At 46.5% G+C, this 21,992-nt stretch overlaps 1 protein-coding gene across 3 annotated transcripts in view; it reads right to left on the bottom strand.

Moving 5' to 3' along the window:
* APOO (apolipoprotein O) overlaps positions 1-21,992 on the bottom strand; it is a 92,743-nt gene that overhangs the window by 17,088 nt on the left and 53,663 nt on the right. For all 3 annotated transcript variants that reach the window (XM_075913301.1, XM_075913300.1, XM_075913302.1), the window contains exons 7-8: positions 18,529-18,639; positions 4,890-4,985 (exon numbers count right to left, since the gene is read on the bottom strand). In XM_075913301.1, coding sequence (XP_075769416.1) covers positions 4,917-4,985; positions 18,529-18,639 — 180 coding nt within the window. In that variant the 3' untranslated portion in view covers positions 4,890-4,916. The remainder of the gene's footprint in view (positions 1-4,889; positions 4,986-18,528; positions 18,640-21,992) is intronic.

The following is a 21,992-nucleotide window of genomic DNA, read 5'->3' as shown; positions in this document are numbered from 1 at the left end:
TCTGTTGTAGAAACCATTGTGCTAGGTGCTGAACAAACCCACACAGTAATCCTTTCTGCAAAGAGCTTTTACTATCACATAAGTCATAGAGAACTTTACTCTGATGGCTGGGGAATGTTGTGAACATAAGAAATGGGGAAGGCATTCCATAATAATACATCCCAGCATGAATTTGAGTAATCAATGTTTTATCACTGAAAAACTTTTCACATGTGGCAAATATATTGTGACGGACTGATGGCTAAGCCACAGCTCTGTGGCTACAGCTTGGCTGAAAAGGCTGATGGTAAACATTATGCAAACCCAGGCTGAAGGGCTATTAGAAGCAGCTGTGGGCCTCACTAGCCAGAGGGCTATAAAAGGCAGCCAGAGAAGACTCGGAGAGGGAGAAAGGAGAGCAAGAATCCAAGGTGTGACTGAGTATGCTCCCCGGGCAGAAGGAGAAGCTAGCTGAGTTTGCTATAATCCAAAAGCTTTCTAAATAGAAGATGGTGGGAAATTGACAATAAAAGGCTTGGAGTGACTGCACCAGAAGGGGTCTCTGGTTGATTTGTGGACCAAAAGGTGTCCCAGGACAAGCGGCCTGAGAGAGGACCTTGCCACAATACTGGGCTCATTCTATTCCCATTGGGTATGTCTACACTACCCCCCTAGTTTGAACTAGGGTGGTAATGTAGTCATACGGAGTTGCAAATGAAGCCCAGGATTTGAATTTCCCGGGCTTCATTTGCATAAAGCCAGCCGGCGCCATTTTTAAACGCCGGCTAGTTCGGACCCCGTGCCACGCGGCTACACGCGGCACAGACTAGCTAGTTCGGATTAGGCTTCCTAATCCGAACTAGCAGTACGTCTCGTGGAAGCCTAATCCGAACTAGCTACTCCGTGCCGCGTGTAGCCGCGCGGCACGGGGTCCGAACTAGCCAGCATTTAAAAATGGCGCCGGCCAGCTTTATGCAAATGAAGCTCGGGAAATTTAAATCCCGGGCTTCATTTGCAACTCCGTATGACTACATTACCCCCCCTAGTTCAAACTAGGGGGGTAGTGTAGACATACCCATTTATACTGGTGAAAATCTAGAGCAACTGTACTGAAGTTAGCAAAATTATATAGATGAAGAACCAATAGTAAATATTAATTCACTACCTCTCACTAACTCCCAGTTCCCTCTCCAGCCCCGACTCCTCTCTTCCCGTCTCAGCCCAAGCCTGTGCTCAGCTCCTTCCAGCACCCATGCTATCTTCTCCCAGCCCTGCCCCTCCTGCAGCCCCGGGCCACCTTTCCCTCTTTGACGGGTTGTGCATACCCACACAAACAGGTGGGGCTGAAACTCTGTGGGTAGAGGAAGTCTCACCCCTTCACTCAGACTGGGCATGACCCAAATGCTGGAGCAGCATAAAAGGCAACAAAACAGCTCAGTCTGGGCTGAGCACTGAAAGAGAAGGACCTTTCGACCGGAGCTCCTGGACTCGACCAGCCAGTGACCCAGACGGAGGGGGACAGAGCCCCAGAAGAATGCTGCCACACAGCTCCTGAGCAACCCCAGTGAGAAGCAGCTGCGGGGAAAAAGAAGACCCATCCACTTAATGGGACGCCATCCCACCAGCGCCGGTAGGAAGTGACCCAGGGAGGGTGCAGGAGAGGCCTCTCCCACCCAGGTAAACTCGGCATGTTTTCAACTGGATTTTCCACGAAAGGAGTACTAGACCGCTCTGCCACTCACAGGGCCCTGGGTCAGGACCTGATGGAGTAAGTTGAGCCTGGGTCCCCCTAGCAAGGCGATTGGGCCCTAACCCCCCACCACCCTATAAACTTGAGCTACCCAGCTGTGCCGCACAGCTGGGTGTCCCAAGGGCCTGCATGACTTGGGACACCCAGCTGTGCTACCCTGAGCCAGGGGGTCACCTCTCACTGACTCTAGCTACCAGCATATACCATCCTGGACCAAGGGGCGGGGTTCATAGACTATGGGAGAGACTGCCGGTGGTCCAACGGCTGACTAGGTGGCATCCACGCCCTTGGGTAACCTTTCCCAAGAGACAGGGTGTGCATACATCATGACATCCTCCCACGACTAGCCATGATTGATGTGGCTGCTGATTATCCACTTTTTGCCTCTGTCTGCTTCCTCCACGCTAGCACTGGCTGTTGCCAGGGGGAACTGAGATTGTGGGATTTGGGGACATGCCTCTGAGGCACCAAAATCCTTCCCAGGACCCACCATTGCTAAAGGAGGTCTCAACAGCACTGCTGCAAAGTCATTCTGTCCTGACCGTAACCCAAAGACCTATCCTAAAGCAAGTTCTGATAAGTCAGGTGACTTAGGAGAAGAATGAAAGAGGAAGAAAAAAGACATACTTAAGCATATGTCCTAAGCAGCATAAATAGAAGAAATGTGTCTTGCTAAAAGACTGCTGCACTGATCTCCAGCATTTGGATTCCCCAAATCTAACAAAATACTCTGACTCAAAGTCTAAGGTTCTAAGTAATGATCACATATCACTAGCCATTCCTCACCCCCACTAACAACAGACACAGAAGTCAGCTTGTGCCATCTGTTTCTCTCAGGTCAGAGACAGAGGTTTTTAAGTGACTCAATTTATAAAAGTTCACTGTAGCTTCTCTACAGACAACCTGTGGAAAAGCAAGTGCTATTTTAGGGGACACACTTCCCCTGTTTAATCATTCAGACATTCAAAGAATTAAATGTTTAAAAGAGTTAAGTAAATAGAGTAAATTATACATCAGGGACACTTCACAAATCAGGACTTCAGAAACCAGCTTGCATTGGAGATGTTCTTCCAAGTTATTTCCATAGTATAAGTATAAATCCAGTACTGAGACAGACAGATTTTGGGAACAGAAGCTTGGAAAAACATAAATGCATAAAGCGAACCTTAAGAATATGATTTTCTCCTCCCTTTGCTTAGAAGGAGATAATTTAGGTAAGTTCTCAAAAGATGAAATAAAAACAGCTGAAAATAGATCTATTTGTGTATAAAAAAAATCTAGCAGTACTAGATGGACAATTTAATGTTTCTGATTAACCTGACTCTTGCAGACTCTCATTAATATATATCAAACATTATTCATGTTTATATGCAGAAGACAATATTAACATTTTTGTAGCATTTAAATCTTTCCTAAGTCACAGTGAAAACATATCCTCTTCCTTTCTGTTTTCCCTCATGTCTCTAATTCAGGACCAGCCTTTTTTTCTCTTATTTATTTCTATTCTATATAACTATTTTGAAAAAGGTAAATATATTTTTATTTTATTTGAAGTATGACAATGTCTCTGAATCAGTCACTCAGCCTATTTTTGGAATTGTCAGGAATTAACTACAGAATTAAGAATGTAATTAAGAATACATTAATGGAACATGAAAGTGCAGCTTTATTCTTAAGTGACTATGTAAAAATGGAGCATTGTTACTCAGGAGGTGTGGGTTCAGTCATATCTGCAGAACCTTTGTTAGTGCCGATGACTCATGAAATGCAATGACCAAGCTGAGGTTTCAAACCAAGGCGGAATTAAGAATTGGTAATTGAATGGGGGGGGGGGGAGGGCAGGAAGGAACATTTTATTGTAAACTGAACTTATTTGATACATAAGTCTTTGAGGAACAAACATGAAATCCCACAATATCATTTTTACAGTCACTTTAAAATCATTCTTTAATGTAACCAGATGAAAACAGTAAAGATGAGTATACTGGGAGGTAAGCTTTGAGAAGTGACAATGCATCAGTCAACTGAACCATCAATCTTGCAGACAAAACCTAACCAAACCAAACGTTTTTATACTGCATTTGCAAACTTAAAAGCAGCACTTAAAAATGGCTAGCTATATAATGCTTATATAATAAACAAGTCCACTATCTTATCAAATGAAAGTATTGGGGCAGCAGAGCTTAATGCAAACCTCATTCATGTCACAAATTAACCCACATTATTAACAGTGAACATCAGTAAATACTCTTCATTTACCAAGCATTTCTTTGTCTATCATGTTAAACTGCTTTAGAAAGGTTGGTTGTTATCCTCATCTCAGGAACGTGGAACTGAAGGATGGAGTGGTCATGTGACTTGCCCACAATAATACAGTGAATCATTAGCAAAGTAAGAAACAGAACTCAAGTCACTTGCAACATCTCCTGTTCTGAGCACTAGACAACACTGCCTTCCATGGACAACCAGTGACCTGGCCATTGGGGAGCCCAGTCCCTGGTTCCTCCCCTTGTGTCTGAGGCCCTGTCCCTTTCCTTCTGTATCTCTCCCACTCTGCTGCCGCTACTGAAGCCCAGAGCACTCAAAACCCACGTGGCCAACCCTGGAGTGTCAGGCAGGTGGCACAGCCCTGATGCCAGCCTCCCCGAGTTCCCACAGCAAGCCAGCCAGCTTGAATTACGGCAGAGCACTGGGAACTGCAGGAGGGGACCGAAGGTAGAGCATGAGTGAGGTGGCTACACCAGGATTTTTGGGGAGGCAGCCTCCCTCAGCCTCTAACCCATGACCCATGCTAGTCTTAGACTTTCTGGAGCCTAGAGCTGAAGCTAAATTCCAAGCCCCATTGCTCAAGGGTTTTGGCTTCAACATGGCTCAGGCTTCAGCTTAACTCCCCCTCTCCCCAGGCAGTGGGGCTCAGGTTACAGCCTCTCCCTCTCATTCAGAGCTGAAACCTGCAAGCTTCAGCCCATCCCCAAAGCAGTGGGGTTCACCTTTGCCTCCCCTGCCCAGAATGGCAGGGCTTGGCCTGGCCTTGGGTCCCCCTCCTGGGTCTTGTAGTAATTTTTGGTGTCAGAAGAAGGTCACGGTACAACACAGTTTGATATCCCCTGGCCTAGACTGTTCTGAGAAACAATTGTGACCAATCCTCCTTGTCCGTTACCTGTCTGATGGGAAGTGACGGTGCTTTCTACTTCATGGTTCTTTCTTCACCTGAACTGATGTGCACTTCCACTGGCTTGTCACTGTCAGCTTCAGACTTAAAAAGAAAACACACTCTTTAAAATGAAGCCCAACCCACGGTAAACAATTCTGCCAGAACAGAAACCCAATCCAAGAGCAAAAAAGAACAATTACTTACTTTACACAGTAACTGTTGTTCTTCAAGAAGATATAGTCAGTGTGGATTCCAGTGTAGGTGCACATACACCTCACGTGAACAAGGCAGGACTCTTTTGAAGACTAGTGTCAGTAAGTGTGTGTGTTTATATCTCTTCGTCCAAAGGCATACAGGACTAGGTGGCCACAGTTTTCCTTCAGTTTCCTCCCAAGTCTGTGTTGCTGAGGACTCCAAAAAGCTGGGAGAGAGAGCAGGCTCTGGGATCCACACTGACTACAACACCTTGAAGAACCATAGGTACTCCAGGGTAAATAAATACATTTGTATTAATACAGTTAAAGTATGAAATAATGTTTATGAATCAGTCACTCAGTCTATTTTGGAATTGTCAGGAGTTAAATACAGTAATTAGAAATACTTAAATATTAAAGTGCAGCTGTATTTTTAAAAGTCACTTTGTAAAAATGGGGCATGATTACTCATGAGATGTGTGTGTTCAGTCATAACCTTTGTTAGTGCTGATCTCCCCTTCTGGTATGATTCCCAGTACAGGTGCTGGCAAGCAGTATCCTCTCCAGACATGCAAGTAAGGAGTATCTATCAAATAGTTGACTGAAGAACAGCTCTTTCAAACTTAGCATATGCTCTGGTTGGCATGTCAAGATATAGTAAAAGCCAATGGACTGCTCCACATGGCTGCCTGGCAGATCTTGGAGATCAGTACTTTTCTGAAGCAGGCTGCAGATGTTGCCTATGTCCTATTGAAGTGTTTCTGGAGGTTCAGAGGGAGAAGCTCACCAGTCAGCTAACAGTAAGTGGAAATACACCATGTGATCCCCTTTGAGATTCTCAGGGATGAGATGGCTAGGCCTTTTGTATGCTGCACATGGCCAGAAAGAAGGACAAAGAAAATTTGAAAAGCTTGGTCCTGTTAACATGATAAAGCAAGACCCTGAACATATCCAGAGTGCAAAGCTTCTTTGAATGACTAGCGTGGTTTCAAAAAGACTAGTAAGCAGGGTTTGCTCTAAACTGAACAGCCACATGGCCAAGCAGCTGTCCAATAAGCTCCATGCAGGAGCTGAGGGCTGCGTGCTTCTTCAGCCCCAGCAGCAGGGCCAGATTAAGAAAGGGCTTTAGAAGCTGCAGTTTATGCTCCTGGGCTAAGGGAGACACAGCCCCCCCATCACTCCATATTAGTGCACATAATTCATTCTGTACATGGACATAAAAAATTAGAGGGAATGCTGATAGTCAAATGGAATTCCAAGAGCACTTTAAGGGTGAACTTAAGTGTGATTTCACCACCACCTTGCCCATGTGGAAAGATGCATAAGGAAATCTAGGCATAAGAAGTTACAGTTCACTGGCTCTCTGTGATGTGAATACAAAAAACAGCATCACGATACTGAGTTGGTTTAATGAACATTGTGCTAATGGTTTGAAGAGAAGCTCTGTAGGAGAAAAATATTAAGCTCTCATATGGGAGTCAGGACTCTAAGCGTACGTCTACACTGCAACACTATTCCAAAATAACTTAGTGTGCGTCTACACAGCAGGCAGTTATTTCAAAATAGTGTCAAAATACTGTCAAGCTGGAGGACTTCTTACTCTGGCTCCTGTAACTCTCATTGTAGGAGGAGTAAGGGAAGTCAGAGGAAGAGGGCTCTATTTCAAAATAAGTGCTGTGTAGATGCTCTCAATTTCAAAATCAGCTATTCTGAAATAAAGCTATGCAATTGACATAGCTCAATTTGCATAGCTTATTTTGAGTTAAGCCCTGCAATGTCGACGCACCCTAAATGAAGAACAAGTACGAAGAGTACCCTGGAGGCACACAAAAGTGAATAAGCCTGTATTGGAGCATAACATGCCTATAATATTGATTCAAGTTGGACTTTAAAGGAGCTGGACTGTAGACCTGGCTGTATCAAGAGAAGTATACAGACCAGAATGTTTGTTGTTAGAGCCGCTATTGAATTCACATAGTTCTAGGCTATCCATATGGTAAATCTTTTCCACTTTTCGGCAGAGTCTACCTGGTGGAAGGTTACTAACTTTGTAAAAGAACTTCCTGGTCCTGCTCATCCAGCCACATGTGGAGCATTTATGGGACTGGGTGCAATATTTGATCCTGGTTTTGTGATAGCTGCATAATCATTGTGATGGCCAGAGGCCTGGCTGCAGTAGGTCCAAAGAATCTATTACTGCCTGGAAGGCAATTTTAACCTCCAGCCGACCTTCCTTTTATGACATCTTTCAGCTCTTCTCTTTCTCCATACCAGAGAGTTGCAGAGAGACCAAGGGGACTGCAGTCTGCACCAGAAACTCCTAAAAGGCCTTGAGACTGTTCACTGCAGAAGCTACCACCTTATTCAGCAATGATGAGAAGAGGTTCTCAGACAGTGAAAGAGCCATCCAGCTTTAGAGCTTTCTCCTCTCTGTAGTCCGGTGACTGAAGTCTTGCTAACAAAGTCATGGGATTCACAACTGTTATGAACTGGTGCGCTTTAATAGCCTCAACAGTGCCATGATGGTATTCTATATGTACAAATAGGATGGCAGGCAGTGTTCCCTCTAAGTCAGGCCTGGGCAAAATATGGGCCCACGGATGCTTCAGGGAGCCCCAGACAGACTCCCTGCTTGCCTTGCCCCACCCCACACACCATTCAGAAACGTGGCTGTGGGATGGTTTTTCTTTAAAACCTCTTGAGCCCAGAGAGGGGAGGGAAGGCTTCAACTGCTGCTCCAGTCCCCAGCACAATCCCATTGGCCAGTGAAATGGCCAATGGAAGCTGCCAGTTTGAATAACAGGCAGCCATGAATCACCACACCCCCTTCCTTCCAGGGCTTGTAGTTATTCACAAAGCACATGGCTGCAACTTGTGTGAGGATGGGACCTGCCTGCCTGAGAAACTGCTGGGCTGATGTCTGCTAAGTCTCCTGGCCAGAGCTTGCCTCTGACACCACAGCCCCTCCCTTCCCCAACCCTCTGCCCCCACTCCTGTCCATCTCATGCACCCAATCCCCTGCCCCACAATCCAAACCCCTGCACTCCCTCCTGTACCCCAATTCCCTGCCCTAGGTTACAACCCAACCCTCTGCACCCCAGTCCAGTGTCCCAGGTCACAATTTGCCTCCTTCACCCAAACTCCTTCCCAGACCCCACACTCCCTCCTGTACCCTAACTTACCTCAAGTTCCCTTCTGCACCCAACCTTTATCCCAACCCCACACCTCCTTCATTAATATCATGGAAGAGTACATACCTTGACCACTTTCCAAATTCTTGGAGTGTCCTCCCCATCAAAAATTATTGCCCACCCTTGCTCTAAGATGTGGGGCAGCACAACTTCATACCCAGTCAGAGGCTTAGGACTAAATTATCAAAAGGAAAGCTCATCACCTAATAAACCATCTTGTTAGTCTTTAAAGTGCTACATAGTTCTGTCTTTTGTTTCAGCTACACCAGACTAACACGGCTGCATCTCTATCATCATTCCAAAGAGTTTCAGAAAAATTAAGAACTTTGGCCAATGCTACAGTCTAGCCCAGGATTGGCTACCTATAGGGAGACTGAGAGCAGCATGGGGGGCAAGCAGACCCGGCTGCCATATTACCCATGAAGCCTTCCTGGAGCCAGTAGTCTGGAGAGCTACAATAAGTGCGACTGCCAGCTGGACTCCTTGCACTCCTGGCGAGACACAGCTTTTGGACCACACTCAGCCCTTGGACCACTAATTTATTTTGTGACCCGTGTGGAGCAGCAGCTGGCTGCCACATAGGAGTGACTTGCATCTGTTTAATAAACCCTGTTACAGACACTGAAAAGAAAGAGTAAGTGCTGCCCAGATGCTGTATCACCAGCCTGCTCCTACCCCCTTCCCCTTCCCCCGGCTAGACACCCTACTCCCAGTCTGTTCCTACCTCCCACCCAGACCTCACCCCCTCTTGAACCCCACCTCCTGCCCAGATCCTGCACCCCTATTCCTATCCCTCACACTGGACCCCTCATTTGTTGCCTCACCCCAGAACCTAAGGGCTCCCACAAAATCTATTAATCTGGAAACCCAGAAAAATTAATCTGGCTGAGGCCTTGAACCTCAGTCTTCCCTGTCCACGGGGCTGGAGTGCTGGGGACTGAGGTGTCTCAGTTGGGGGCCACATCAGTGAGGGTTGGGGATTTTGGAGAGGTTGTTTTTTTGCTTCTCACTTGTGTGGTCCCTGACTCTCTTTATTTATGGCAGGGTGGGGAACCTTTTTGAAGTTAGGGGCCACTGACCCAAAGAAAAATCAATGTTGGACCTTTTGTGTTGAACATAATATTTTACTTTATCACTAATATTAAGTTGTATATTTTCAGTCACGCAAATGGACATTCTTATACGGCTCTTTGTTGACCACTTGTTCTGAATTTTGATATAGTTTGGCTCTTCGGTTTGAAAAGGTTGCCAACCCCTGGACCAGACACTGCAACCCGATTAGATTCCATCTCACAGGTATGGATGATAAGAAGGAACTTAGGAAGGGTCATAGCCACTCAGTGCTTTCTACCCTCACATGGGAGCATAGGGCAGGGACACCGCTATTTTAAAAACAAGAGAAACCCCTCTCCCCAGACTTATGTGCACCTACACTGCAGAGCAACCACTTTTTTCAAAATGAAATGGTCATTCAATCGGATATGCCCTTTCTCTCTTGCCCATTACACACAAAACTGCTCCCAAAGCATTTCTAGATTTAAATGTCCCTGTGGTTGGTGTAACAGTAAGTAATGGAAGAACAGAAGTTCAGTAAAAGATGCTTTATCTGATTCATTTTTGTCTTCAGTAAATTACAGAGGTAGAGAATTTCCCACAGATGTTATAGTTGCCATGGTGGATTCTTAGAATTCTGTGTTGATTTACACAATAGGGCCCTTATATACTATTCCCTTTGAAAGTATGGTCTCACGCTACCTCTGCAGTGAATAACAGAAATTAAAGACTCAAGAAAGGCTTATTAAAACATCTTTGATTACAATGTTCCCTACAGCAGGGGCAAGGAACCTTTTTTAGGTCGGAGCTGCTGACCCACAGAAAAATCAGCTGGGGGCCGCACAGAAGTGAGAAGCAAAAAACAAAACAAAGAACAACAACAACAAAAAATCTTCACTGACATGGTCCCCGACTGAGAAGCAGAAAGGCATTCCCCACATTCACCTCGCACACCAGAGCTTTATGGAGCCAAAGCTAGTAGATTTTGTGTGCTCCAGACTAGGGAGGAAGCAGCAGGGAGCTGGAGCACCAGCGCAGGTTCCCTAATGCTGGGGCAGTGGGGAGCCCTGAGCCTTGAGAGCCAGGTCCAAGCAAGATATGGTTCCCCACCGTTGCCCTACAATATATATTCAAATCTAGTTATAAATAGATTTCACTAGGAATAGTTCCATAACTTCCACTGAGAGAGTATTCTAAAAAGACAGACCTTACTACTTGGACTAGAGTCTGGATATTCAGCTTTTGCTTTATTTATTCCATTAATCCCAGTTAAACCCATTCGGACTTCTCTGCGCTGTATCTGTTTCCAAGTGGATTTAGCCAAGTGGCATTTATTTAAATGCCAAACAAAACAGAATTTAAGCTAATTTCCCCCCCCCCCCCTCAAATAAAGCCACTAAACTTAAAAAAAAAATCTGTTGACATTATACCACCAAAGCATGTCAGCAGATAATCAATCTCTTAGTAGATGGAAGTGCAATAACAGTACATTAGCTCTCCCAAAGTGGATCTGTAGATGAGCAACAACTCTGCACAAGACTCATTCTAATCCCTTAAAGTTAGATGGAGGCAAAACTTTAATGTATGAAATTGAAACTTTTTCTCTTGAGTTCAAGTATCTCTTTTGCAACCATATTAAAAAAATGAAAAAAATATATAGAAAAATATTGAAGTAATCAAAATTGTATACATTATAACTAGGTTTACTTTTATGCCCCTATTTTGATCAGACAGAATATATCTTTATTTTAAGGCTACTGACAGTATATATCTTTATTTTAAGAAACACTGTTTAAATACACCGAGTATCAGAGAAGATAAAGTGTTAAATGAAAATGCAAGCTGATTAATCAATGGATTCTTTAACATGTGTTCATGCATTCCCCTCTTTACATCAGATATATTCACTAATTTTCTTTCTTTCTTTCACTGTATATGACTGTACTATCAACTTAGATCAGGGTCAGCAACCTTGATGAAATGGCGTACCTACTGCCCTAGGCCATTCCGCTCCTGGGGGGGAGGAGTTCTCTCCATTGGGTGCCCCGTGGATCACCCGGGTCAATGGAAACCTTTCTATGGACTGCCAGATGCTAATGGAAATTTACTGTTAATTACATAATTACGCCTGAGCCATTTTGCTAGTGTTGCAGCTGGGGAGAACGGTTTAATTTCAGTTATTAAACAGATTAACCATTTTAACTTTCTCATGTTTGTTTAAAATGCAGTTTTATAAACTAAGTAAAATAGTATGTCCAACACAAAAGGTTTCCATGTTTTCTTTATTTATGTCAGGAGTGGGGAACCTTTTTTGGCCTGGGGATCACTGATCCACAGAAAAATCAGTTGCAGACCACACAAGGGAGAAGCAAAAAAACTCCAAAACCCCCAACTCTCACTGATGTGGCCCCCAACTGAGATACCTCACTCTTCTGGCATTCCAGCTCCATGAAGTAAGGGGAAGGGACAGGGAGGACTGAAGTTCAAGGCTTCTCACAGGCCAGATTTACTTTTCTGGAGTTCCAGAGTTAGTGGATTTTGTGGACCCCTTTAGGCTCTGGGGTGGGAACAAAAATGAGGGATTCAATGTGCAGGACAGAGCTGCCAGCAAGTGGGACAGGGTGGGAAATGGAGTGCAGGAAGCGGTGAGGAGGGCAGGATTTGGAAGGGAGTTCAGCAGCAGGAGAGGGTGTGGGGAAACAAGAGGGAGCTTTGGGGTGGGAGGAAGTTGGGGGAGTAACGCAGAAAAGGGGAGAGGCTGAAATTACAGCCAAACAGCTGGTTGGGGAAAGAGGCAAAGAAGTGGGGAGTAAAGGAAAGTGCAGCTTCTGCCAAGTAAACTTGTATCCCCCCTCACATCTTCCCTCTGTTCCAGATTGTCTCCCCTCAGTCCCATGATCCCCCCCAGCCTGATCCCCTGCATCACCCCATGCCCCTCAGTACAACCCCTACCCCCTCCCATCCTGCCCCCACAGACTGATCTCCTGCATTGCCCCCATATCCCTCAGTGTTATCCCTGTCCCCTCCCATCTCCATTGCCCTCCCTGCTGCCCCCACATCCATGCATTGCTGGGGCGAGGAGAGGTGGGGAGGAAGAGTCTCTTCCCTGCCCAGCCCAGCAGTCCTTTGCCTGCAGCTCCCAGGCTGGGGCAGGCAGAGCCCAGGGCTGGCTCCAGCCTGAGTAGGCGCAGTGGGGCGCTGAGGAAGGGACTCCCCACCCCTGCACGTAGCCCACAGGGAGCAGTGCGGCACAGCCCGGGCCCCAGAGCGCCACATGTGCCAGCTGCCCAGCCCTGGCTGTGTGGAGCAGGCCCAGTCCCGCCCCCTCCCAAAACAGAAGGTAGCCCCAGGGATGCACACATACGCCTCTCCCACTCCCCTCCCCGAGCAGGAAGCTACGGCTAAGGCTGAAGCTGCAGCAATAGCTCCCCACTATGCAGCTGAGAGGAAGAGAGAAGGTGAAGGAACAGGGCTGAGCTCCCGTCCTACGTGCCAATAAAAATCGGCTCAGGTGCTGCGGGGTGCTGACCCCTGACTGAGAATTACATTTTCTTCAGGATTAAAGTAACAGATACCACCATAGCCTGTGATTCTCAAAAAAAAGCTAACAAAGGTCAGTCACTTTTCGCAAGAACAGGTGTTTTACTCCCAGTACAGTTTATTCCATTCTGCCTTCCTAAATTCTCCCTAGGAAGCAGGGGAGCGGGAAGCCATGAGCCCAGGATGTTGGGAGCGTGAGCAGAAACATGAGCCTGGCTCAAAGTGGAGACTAGACTGCAGCTTGTCTGCGGAGCTGGGAGCCAGCTTTCTTGTCAATTTCACAGCTCAAGGAGAGAGATGAAATTGACAAAAGTGACAACCACTGAATGTAGGTAACATTTTCTACAGGAGGCACTGCATGGTCCCAACTACACCTACATAAGCCCTATGCCTCTCATGGAGATGGAATTATATTGGTGTGTTAGAGCACTTACAGAAGCAGGAGAAAGGCTGTTGTGTGTACACTGACATAATTAGATTGATGTAAACTGTTTCACATCAACCTAATGATGTAGTGTAAACCATGCCTGAGTGACTCAAATAAACGTGCTGTAAGCACTGAACCCAAGTAGCACACAGGTACTGCAAGTTGGAGAAGTGCTGTCAGTAATTCTTTGAGAATGTATGTGATGCACATTAGTCATTCTCCACCTGCATTCTTCAAGCTTTAACCTGAGAAAAAAGCAACTGGGTTAAGAACAAATATTTCAAAGTGCTCTAAAATCTGTGTGTACTCCTGCCAGATTTTGCAGGGAAGGTTATTTTTTTAGTGTGCACAAAGAAAGTTTCAGCTTCTTTTTTCATAGCTGTCAACAGGCTCTTGCTACGTTTCCCCAAACCATTTTCTCTATTTCTTTGAAAAGTTTGTGTGTCTGCAGAAAGGCATTTTTCAGCTGGACGGTATAATGTATTTCTTTATATATGTAGTACGCACTGGGGCTGTGCCTCCTTTTCCTTCCAATCCTCCAGGCACACGTTCACTAAGGGCCGTGCTCACTGACTAACACAGATCCTTAGCAGGTGTGAGTTTCTACCTCCAGAGAGCCCCAACTCTTTAAAGTTTAGCAATAAAATCTGAAGAAATGGGATTACCAGGCTTGTAATGAAATTCCAACTAATTCTCCCAGACATTTCTGCTGAGGATCCATGCTGTCCCCAGACATCCGAAGGGAGATTGACAGCAGCTCCAGTTCTCTTGCTCTCAGAGAAGGAACCTGTGCTCCTGCCCCCATTCCAGGAGTACGTCTAGACTACTTGCCTCTGTCGCCAGAGGCATGTAGATTAGGCTACCAGACATAGTAAAATGAAGCGGCGATTTAAATAATCGCCGCTTCATTTAAATTTACATGTCTGGTAGCCTAAACTACATGCCTCTGGCGACAGAGGCATGTAGTCTAGACGTACCCCAAGCATGCTCCGTCACATGTTCCAGCAGTCCTTCCTAGAATTACACATCCCAGGACTCCCTCCAGATAGCTCAGAGAGAAAGCTGCTTTGCTGCACCTACAGCTTCAAGGCTCTGGTCCCAGACAGACAGTCAGTCACAGAACTCCTCAAGCCACAAAATGCATTCCTCAGTCTTAAAGGGCCAGGAACGTAAGACTCAAGTCTAGAGATGCAACTGACCATGAATTCAAAGACACAGTAGCTTTAAGTTATTCATCTGAATTTATATTTCTTATAAAATCAAAACAGTGATCTGACATCACAGACTCTCTTCCCTGCACATAATTCTAAGTAAACTTCCCCCTAGAACCATGGTGTCTAACCAGTTCTGAAGCAGTAGCCACTATAGCAAACTAGCCACATTATTCTGAAAATGCTACAGCGCACTGGCCACATTATTTAAGCCAACTAGTCACACACAAACGAACCAAATAGCTTAATGTGGCTAGCGGCTAGCGTGCTGGACACCACAGCCCTAGAATAATTGTTTTTGCTTTTTACAAGTACTGTGCTTCACTAAACTGTCCACATACACTACTTAGCCATCACAAATTTGTTTAATCTGTTTTGTGAGCCATACAATATAGAGATGAAGCTGTTAGAGACCATTAGTCTGTATGAAGGGTATTTAAATTTCTACTAGCTAGAAGAACCCAGCAAAACATCAAGAGGCTTAACAGGACCCCTCCCTGCAACAAAAACTCTAGGCAAGATGTCAAACACAAATTGGACATTCCCTCATGAAGTACCTGTTAAAAAGGTTCATATGTCTTAACAAGCCAATGCAAATTACCAAATACCAGTTGTCACACAGCTTTCATTTTCGACATAACCCAACTTGTTGCAATTTATATTTGACTCATTCAAAGAGAAGGCATAGTCACAATTTTGGTGCAAAATTATAGGTCAGTCATTCTTCCACAGCTCTGCTGAGCTGTGGCTCCCTGTTCCCTTGTGCTAATGCTGCATGATTATTTGTTGATGTCATGTCAATCCTCACATTTCTCTCTGACTTAGAGTCAGGTGTTTCTTTGAAATCCTTCAGTTTATATCACAAAATTAAACCCTGTGGGCACATATTGTAATATTTCAAACAGGTAGGGCATTTTCTTTTTTAACTCTTCATGTACTTAAGCACTTTAGAAGAGGTTTTTCCCACAAATCCTTACCAGCTTACATTTCTCCTGTGATTATAAGTTTCACTATGCTCTAACAAAGATGCAGTTTCAACCCCACTGTGCTTAGTTAATATTCTTAACTTTTCTTTAAGGCTACATGTACACCACAAGTGCTAGGGGGCTGTTGCACTCCCCACTTCTTTCTTAATACCAGAGTTCGACAAATTATGGAAAACCCTACTCGCCAAAAAAAAAGGGACTCGCCACCCTCCCCCCCAGAAAGTGTTTTTTTAATGGCATAAATTCCTAATAAGAATAAGAACAGTAATTACTAATAAGTTATTAATAAATATCACCCAAGTTATTAATAAATATCTTATAAACCTCTACCTTTTCCCTCTGCTGCCATATCTCCTCCCCTTGCTCCATCAGCTCCCCTGGTGCCTGCTGCCCCCCAACCCCTCACCCTTCTCTGCTGTTCTGACTCCTGCCCTTCTCACTGCCCTCAGCCTTCCTGAGATCTGCCCCTCTCCACCAGTCCTCCTTTCCTCTCTGTGTCCACTCATCTCACGTGAGCCACCCTTCCTCATTCCTACTCCTAACAACTCCCTCTACACACCTGCCCTGCCTCTTTCCTCAGGTGCTGGTCCCTCCCAGAATTCACCCCCTGAATCCCCTGGCACCTGCACCCTCCTGCTGCTTCCCCCTTCCCTCACTGCCCCTGCCTCCTTTTTCCCTGATACCCACCCCCTCACCACACTCTGCCCCCGTTCCCCTCATGCCCCTGTGCCCTTACACATGCCTTGTTCCATCCCCACCTTCCTCATGCCCACCCCTTCTTTCAACCCTTCTCACAGCACCTCCCCCCTCTAGCCCCCACTGCCCTTACCCTCTCCTCTCCCAGCATCCCCCATGTTCCCCTCTCCCACTGATACCTCCCCTCCTGTCCTTTTCCTCATTGCCTGCACTGGCCCCCTGGCATTTGTCTCTCCTGCACCCCTGTCCCTTGGTGCCTTCCTCTTTCTTCTTCTCCTGACCTCCTCCCTTCCCTTTCCCTTAGCACAAGCCCCTTCCGCATATTTTTCCCCTCCCCACAGTCCAGTCCAGCCCAGCCCCTTCCCCTCCCCCAGGGCCAGCTCTAGGTTTTTTGCTGCCCCAAGCAAAACATTTTTTGGCCACCGCCAGCCCCCCCGTAGCCCTTGTGATGGGGCGAACAGGCCCCACATCGAAGGGCTGGGAGTAGCCCAGGCCCAGCTGACTGAAAGAGCCCTGCCCTTCCGGCCCTGTGGGGCATGCTCCCAGCAGAGCCAGCATATAAAGGCGGAGGGAGCCCAGCAGGAGAGGAGGCAGGGGCAGTGAGGGAGGACCCAGGCCGCATCCCCAGTGTCCCTGCAGCAGCTGACGCCAGAGCGAGGGTCCACATCTACCCCCGGGAGGACCGCCAGCAACTAACCCCGTCTGAGGACCGGACCTCCTACGCCTCCAGCCCCAGCCACGGAAAGGACCACTGCCGAGGCAGACGGCTGGGAAGGATGCCAGGGTGGTAGGAAGCAGCCCAGGGAAAGGGGTTGCTAACACAGCTTGGTGTGTATCGGCTGGAGTCCCCACCGAGCAGGCAGCAGCAAGAGTCCCTGCCTATAGAGCCCTGGGCTGGGACCCGGTGGAGAGGGAGGGCCCGGGTCTGTCAGCCAATGGTCAGGGCAGTGTGTGCGCGTGTGTGTGTGTGTGTGTGTGTGTGTGTGTGTGTGTGTTACACCCGAGGGGAGCAGGATGCAGTGGAGGCACAGAGAATGGGACAAGGGGGACTGGGTCTAGGGGCAGTGCAAGGAACAGGCAGCACAGAGATGGCGGGGCAGGAATGGGGGGGGGCAGGGTGCGGAGTGCAAGGGGGTACAGAGCCAGAGAGTTGCAGGGAAGAGGGAGAGCAGGCGATCCGGGGTGCAAGGGAGCAGGGACGGCTTGGGGAACGAGTGGCGAGGAGACAAAGGGGCGCGGGGCGGGCGCAGCGAGCGGGGCGGTCGGCAGGGAGCGGTCTCTCGCTGGCGAGGGGGCTGGGGCCATGTGTGACGGCACGTTGGGGGTCCCCTGTCTCCTGCACCCCGAAATGGCACAAACAGACTGCACCAGCCGGTGGAATAGAGGAAGTTTATTGCCTCTCCAGGTTACAGCACAGCACAGATGTAATCTGGTCACAGAGCTGGGCTAGGCTGCCTCAGGCCCCCTTGAGATGGGGGAGACTGGGCCCCTCAACTCCAGCCCCTTTCCCTAGGCTGTCTCCTCCATGCTTCCAGCCAGCAACTAACTAACTCTCTTCCAGCCCTGCCCCCCAGCCAGGGCAACATTCCACATTCCTTTGTTCCTCTCCATGGGGGGAGTCTGGCCATACTGGTTTGCATAGTGACTCATCCTGTTTTGCTAGGTCGTGGTACCCACGGCAGCCAGTGGGGGTTACCCCAGAGCCAGCAGCATAGAAACCAGCCAGGTACCCCCACAACGTCACACCATGGCAGGACTGGAGCCGGGGGGCAGGGCCTGGCTGTGCCGCGCACCACAGCCAGCTCCCAGGGACACGCAGCCAGAGGTGAGCTGCCACAGCCCTTTAAAATTGGCGGGGCCACGTCCCGCCAGCGTCCCGCCCTCTGGCTCATGCCCTGCCTCCTCATGCCAGAGCTATGCAGGCACCCCGGTGACAAGAATCGCCGCACTTCCCACTCCCCGGTGGCGCTCTGCTCCTCCGCCGGCTGGCAGACCGGATGGGGCCACGTCACCCATAGTGCGGGCTTCGGCCAGCCTGCCCCTGCACTTGCCAGCTGATAAAATCTACTCGCCACAGGCAAGCATATTTGTCAAGCCCTGCTTAATACCATTAGCTGATTGTATCTTAGCCATGAGAAAACATTTCCAAACAAAATTTTTGGGAAGCCTAGATTGGAACTAGTTTAAGAAAGTATCCTTTTTTTGTCTTCAGAGACATAGATCAACTTTTTGTTTGTTTGTAAACAGAGAAATTTGAATCTTAATCCATCATTCTGTACCCTAACCATAAATTTTGAACCTTTACAATTACCCTCTATTTGGAAATTAAATCATTTGGACTTCTTACCTTGTCACTTATTTTCTTTCCAGATTTCTTCTTTTTAGGATTATCCTTCCAGAGAGATTCTATAGCTACATATCCTTGCAGACTCCAGTCATACAACCTCAAACCAGTGACCTTTAAAACAAGAAGTCAGAAGATTAATCAGAACTATCTAAGAAGGATTTAGTCTTATTACAATTAAAATAGTTCCTGTCACGTTACTGAATTTTAACGTGAGTAGGCAGAGATCATTGTTGTACTTGCTATTGCAAATTCAGTGCAAAGTAGGCCATGTTAGGTGTCAAATTAAAGCTATTCTGGCTCAGTGTCTAGGATACCCATATACTTGTATGATCTGTGTGTGTAAAGTTGTGAATATGGGCTTTGTATTTATATTTTTAATGTTTTCTGTGTGGGAGACAGCAAACGCATCAACCACCTATTGTGAGGGGTGGTTTCTCGATGCTGTATGGATAATGGCTCTTAAGGATTGCCAATGGATATGTGAGGAACACACAATGACCTGAGGAGGACACACCTGGGAATTCCATGGCTCCTTGCCTAAAAAGGATATAGACTGGTTTGGTGATCATGTGATCAGCCCCATTTTGGGAGGCATCACCCAGGAGAACAATGGATTTCCCTCCACATGGGCAAGATTATAAATGTATCCTGGGGTGCCTCCATCTTGTCTTTGCTCCTGCCCTCTGCTCCAGAAGCTCTTTTGCCAAGGACAGAGGGCCCAGAAGGATTCGTAGACCCATCCTGACATAGGATGTGCTCCAGAGACTTTTAAGTTGGCAGTTTGTTACATCTCTGGTAAGAGCCTGCATCAAGAACTTGATGATTGATGTATGTAATGTGATTTCTTTAACAATCTGACTCTCAACTTTTTCTTTCTTTTATTAATAAACCTTTACATTTTATATTCTAAAGGATTGGCACAGCATGCTCTTTTGGGTAAGATCTGAGGTGACCTGGAACTATGCCTTTGGGACTGGGTAGTAGTTGGTGAAAATGGTTTTCATAACCTCTCATCAGTGTGAGGTGGGTGCTGGTTGTGGCACTGGTAAAGCTGGATTGTCTAAGGGGATCTGTTTGTGCAACTTCATGCTGTCTAGAATGGCAGCTGAAGTGCTGTGTGTGACTGGTGTGGTGCCTTATAAAAAAGGAACCCTAGTCTTGAACTGCAAGTAGCCTTGGTTTTAATCAGTTTGTCCTGATTTGACCATCTCAGCAGTGCCCCCAGACAACCTGTTATATTACAGTTCCCATAATCCACCCAGATCCTTAACCAGGAGTTCTTTACAAAACATTCATGCTGCTCACATATAGAATGTACAGCTTTACTGAAAACACACCATAAAAAGGATGACAGCAAAAAAAAACCACCCTAAAAATAGGGAAAAGCAGAAAAGTAGTTTAGTTTGATACTGTATTTTGAAAAAAAATTAAGAGGTGGATTTTAAAATAATCTTAAGCAATTACAAAATGTAAACAGGATAGGGGTTTTGGAACTCTTGCACATTTCAATTCTATTTTGGACCAGGACAGGAAAAACCCTATTGCCCAGCAAACCAGGATATCCAAAAATCCCAGTCTTGGGAAGTGAAACACCTGAAGAGTGCTTGATCACACGTGCATCAACATGTTGTAGGGCTATAATTAACTCTAGCCTGATCTCCAGCCCTGGATGACATGTGATTTCTGCATCTGGGGAGGCTGGGCCTGAGCAGCGCAAGTTCTTTAGAAGTGTGCCTCCCACACCTGGACTGTGGCACAGCCCCTTCTGTTCCCTGAGGTCTGCTCCCATTCAGCCTCCTCTCCCTGAAGCTAAACCCATGCCCCACTCCTCTTTCCCCACTTCCATCCCTCTCCTCCCAACAAGTGTACTCCATCTGCACCTCTCTGCCTCTGAGGGTGCAAATGGCAGGGCTGTGTGGAAAGCAGTGAAGAAATGAGAGCAGAGAAATGGGGGCACCCGAGGGAAAGGGACAGAGAAGTAAGTGGGAGTGGCAAGGAGACACAGCGATAGAGCAGGATGTGAGAGTGGGGCCTTGAAGCAGAGCATGAGAGGGGCTATGGCTCAGAGAACTCTTTTGGTGATGGTGCTCCAAAGGCACCAGGCTAGTAGTACATTTCCTGAGGGAGGTGTGCCACATCTTGTCTGGGGAGGTTTAGTCTCCCCTGACTTACAATAACCATTCACCCATGTCTCCAGCCTAAGGCTGAAAATGAAACACAGCCTCCCATTGGCTTTCTTTCATACGGCAAACAAAATAAATGAACATTCTGTTTGCCTAGACATCCACTAGATACAATTTTTAGACTGACTCTATCTTGTGATGTTTGTACAGCGGCAACCACAAAGGAGTCCTGAAACTTATTGAGGTCTTTACATGTACTTTGGGGAAGGGGTACACATTAGGGATGTTAAAATGCATTTATTTAGGTAAATGTGTAACTGCTGATGTTTTCCCACCTCCCTCCCCCATGCTGCTGCCTCTAACAAAGGCAGGAGCATGGGGAGAGGGGGCTGTGTGTAACTGTGTACACATTTACACTTTCACAACCCTACTGCACACAGGTTTTCCAGGGGATGCATCAACTCATCTCGATATTTGCCTCTTTTTACCACAGACTACATAAAAAGCACTAATTAAGTCAGTACAAACTAAATTTTCATACAGACAAGTTGTTGTATACCATACACTGAAATGCAAGTAAAATACTTACATTCCAGTTGATTTATTTATTTTAAGTATATGGTAAAAAGAAAAAGTAAGCAATTTCTCAGTAACAGTGTGTTGTGACACTTTTCTGTTTTTATTCTTGATTTTGTAAGCAAATCATTTTTTAATGAAGTGAACCCTGGGGTATACAAGAAAAATATCAGACTTCTGAAAGGGACACATTAGTCTGAAAAGGTTGAGAGCCACCGCTCTAGACTATGTTGTAAATTATATGCATCCCATTTTTAGAGGAGTATGGATTACAACATTGTGTAGTCCATCCAAACTGCAATAAGAAGGGATTTCTCTGTAGAGTACATAAGACCGATCGATCACTCTTCCTTTTCTGACTGGTATCAGATCTGCCATTCAAATAAAAATAGTCAAAATTTTGAGATGCAGGTCAGATCAACAGCTTATCGGCTTCTCTACAAGATCTCATGAACTCACTACCTATCCCTGAAAGAGTGAAAATAATGTACAACATACAGTAACATTCCTCCTGTTTTAAAACCAAATTAAATTCTCATAGACCCGGGAAGAACCCCAAAGGGTCATCAAGTCCAATCTCCTGTACTCCTGGCAAAACCTTTGCATAGCTCAGGGGTGGACAATTTTGGAAGGGGGAACCACCTCACAAATTTCGGAAGTGGCTGTGGGCTGAGTTGGAAGGGGTGGGGTTGAAAACTACCCTGCTGGGTATGGTGACCTTATTTTCTGAACCAGCTGCAGCTAGTGAGAATGGTTTAATTTAAA

Source organism: Pelodiscus sinensis, chromosome 1 (genome assembly GCF_049634645.1).
Source record: "Pelodiscus sinensis isolate JC-2024 chromosome 1, ASM4963464v1, whole genome shotgun sequence".
Lineage (NCBI taxonomy): Eukaryota > Metazoa > Chordata > Testudines > Trionychidae > Pelodiscus > Pelodiscus sinensis.
This window is presented reverse-complemented; position numbering and strand designations above follow the sequence as displayed.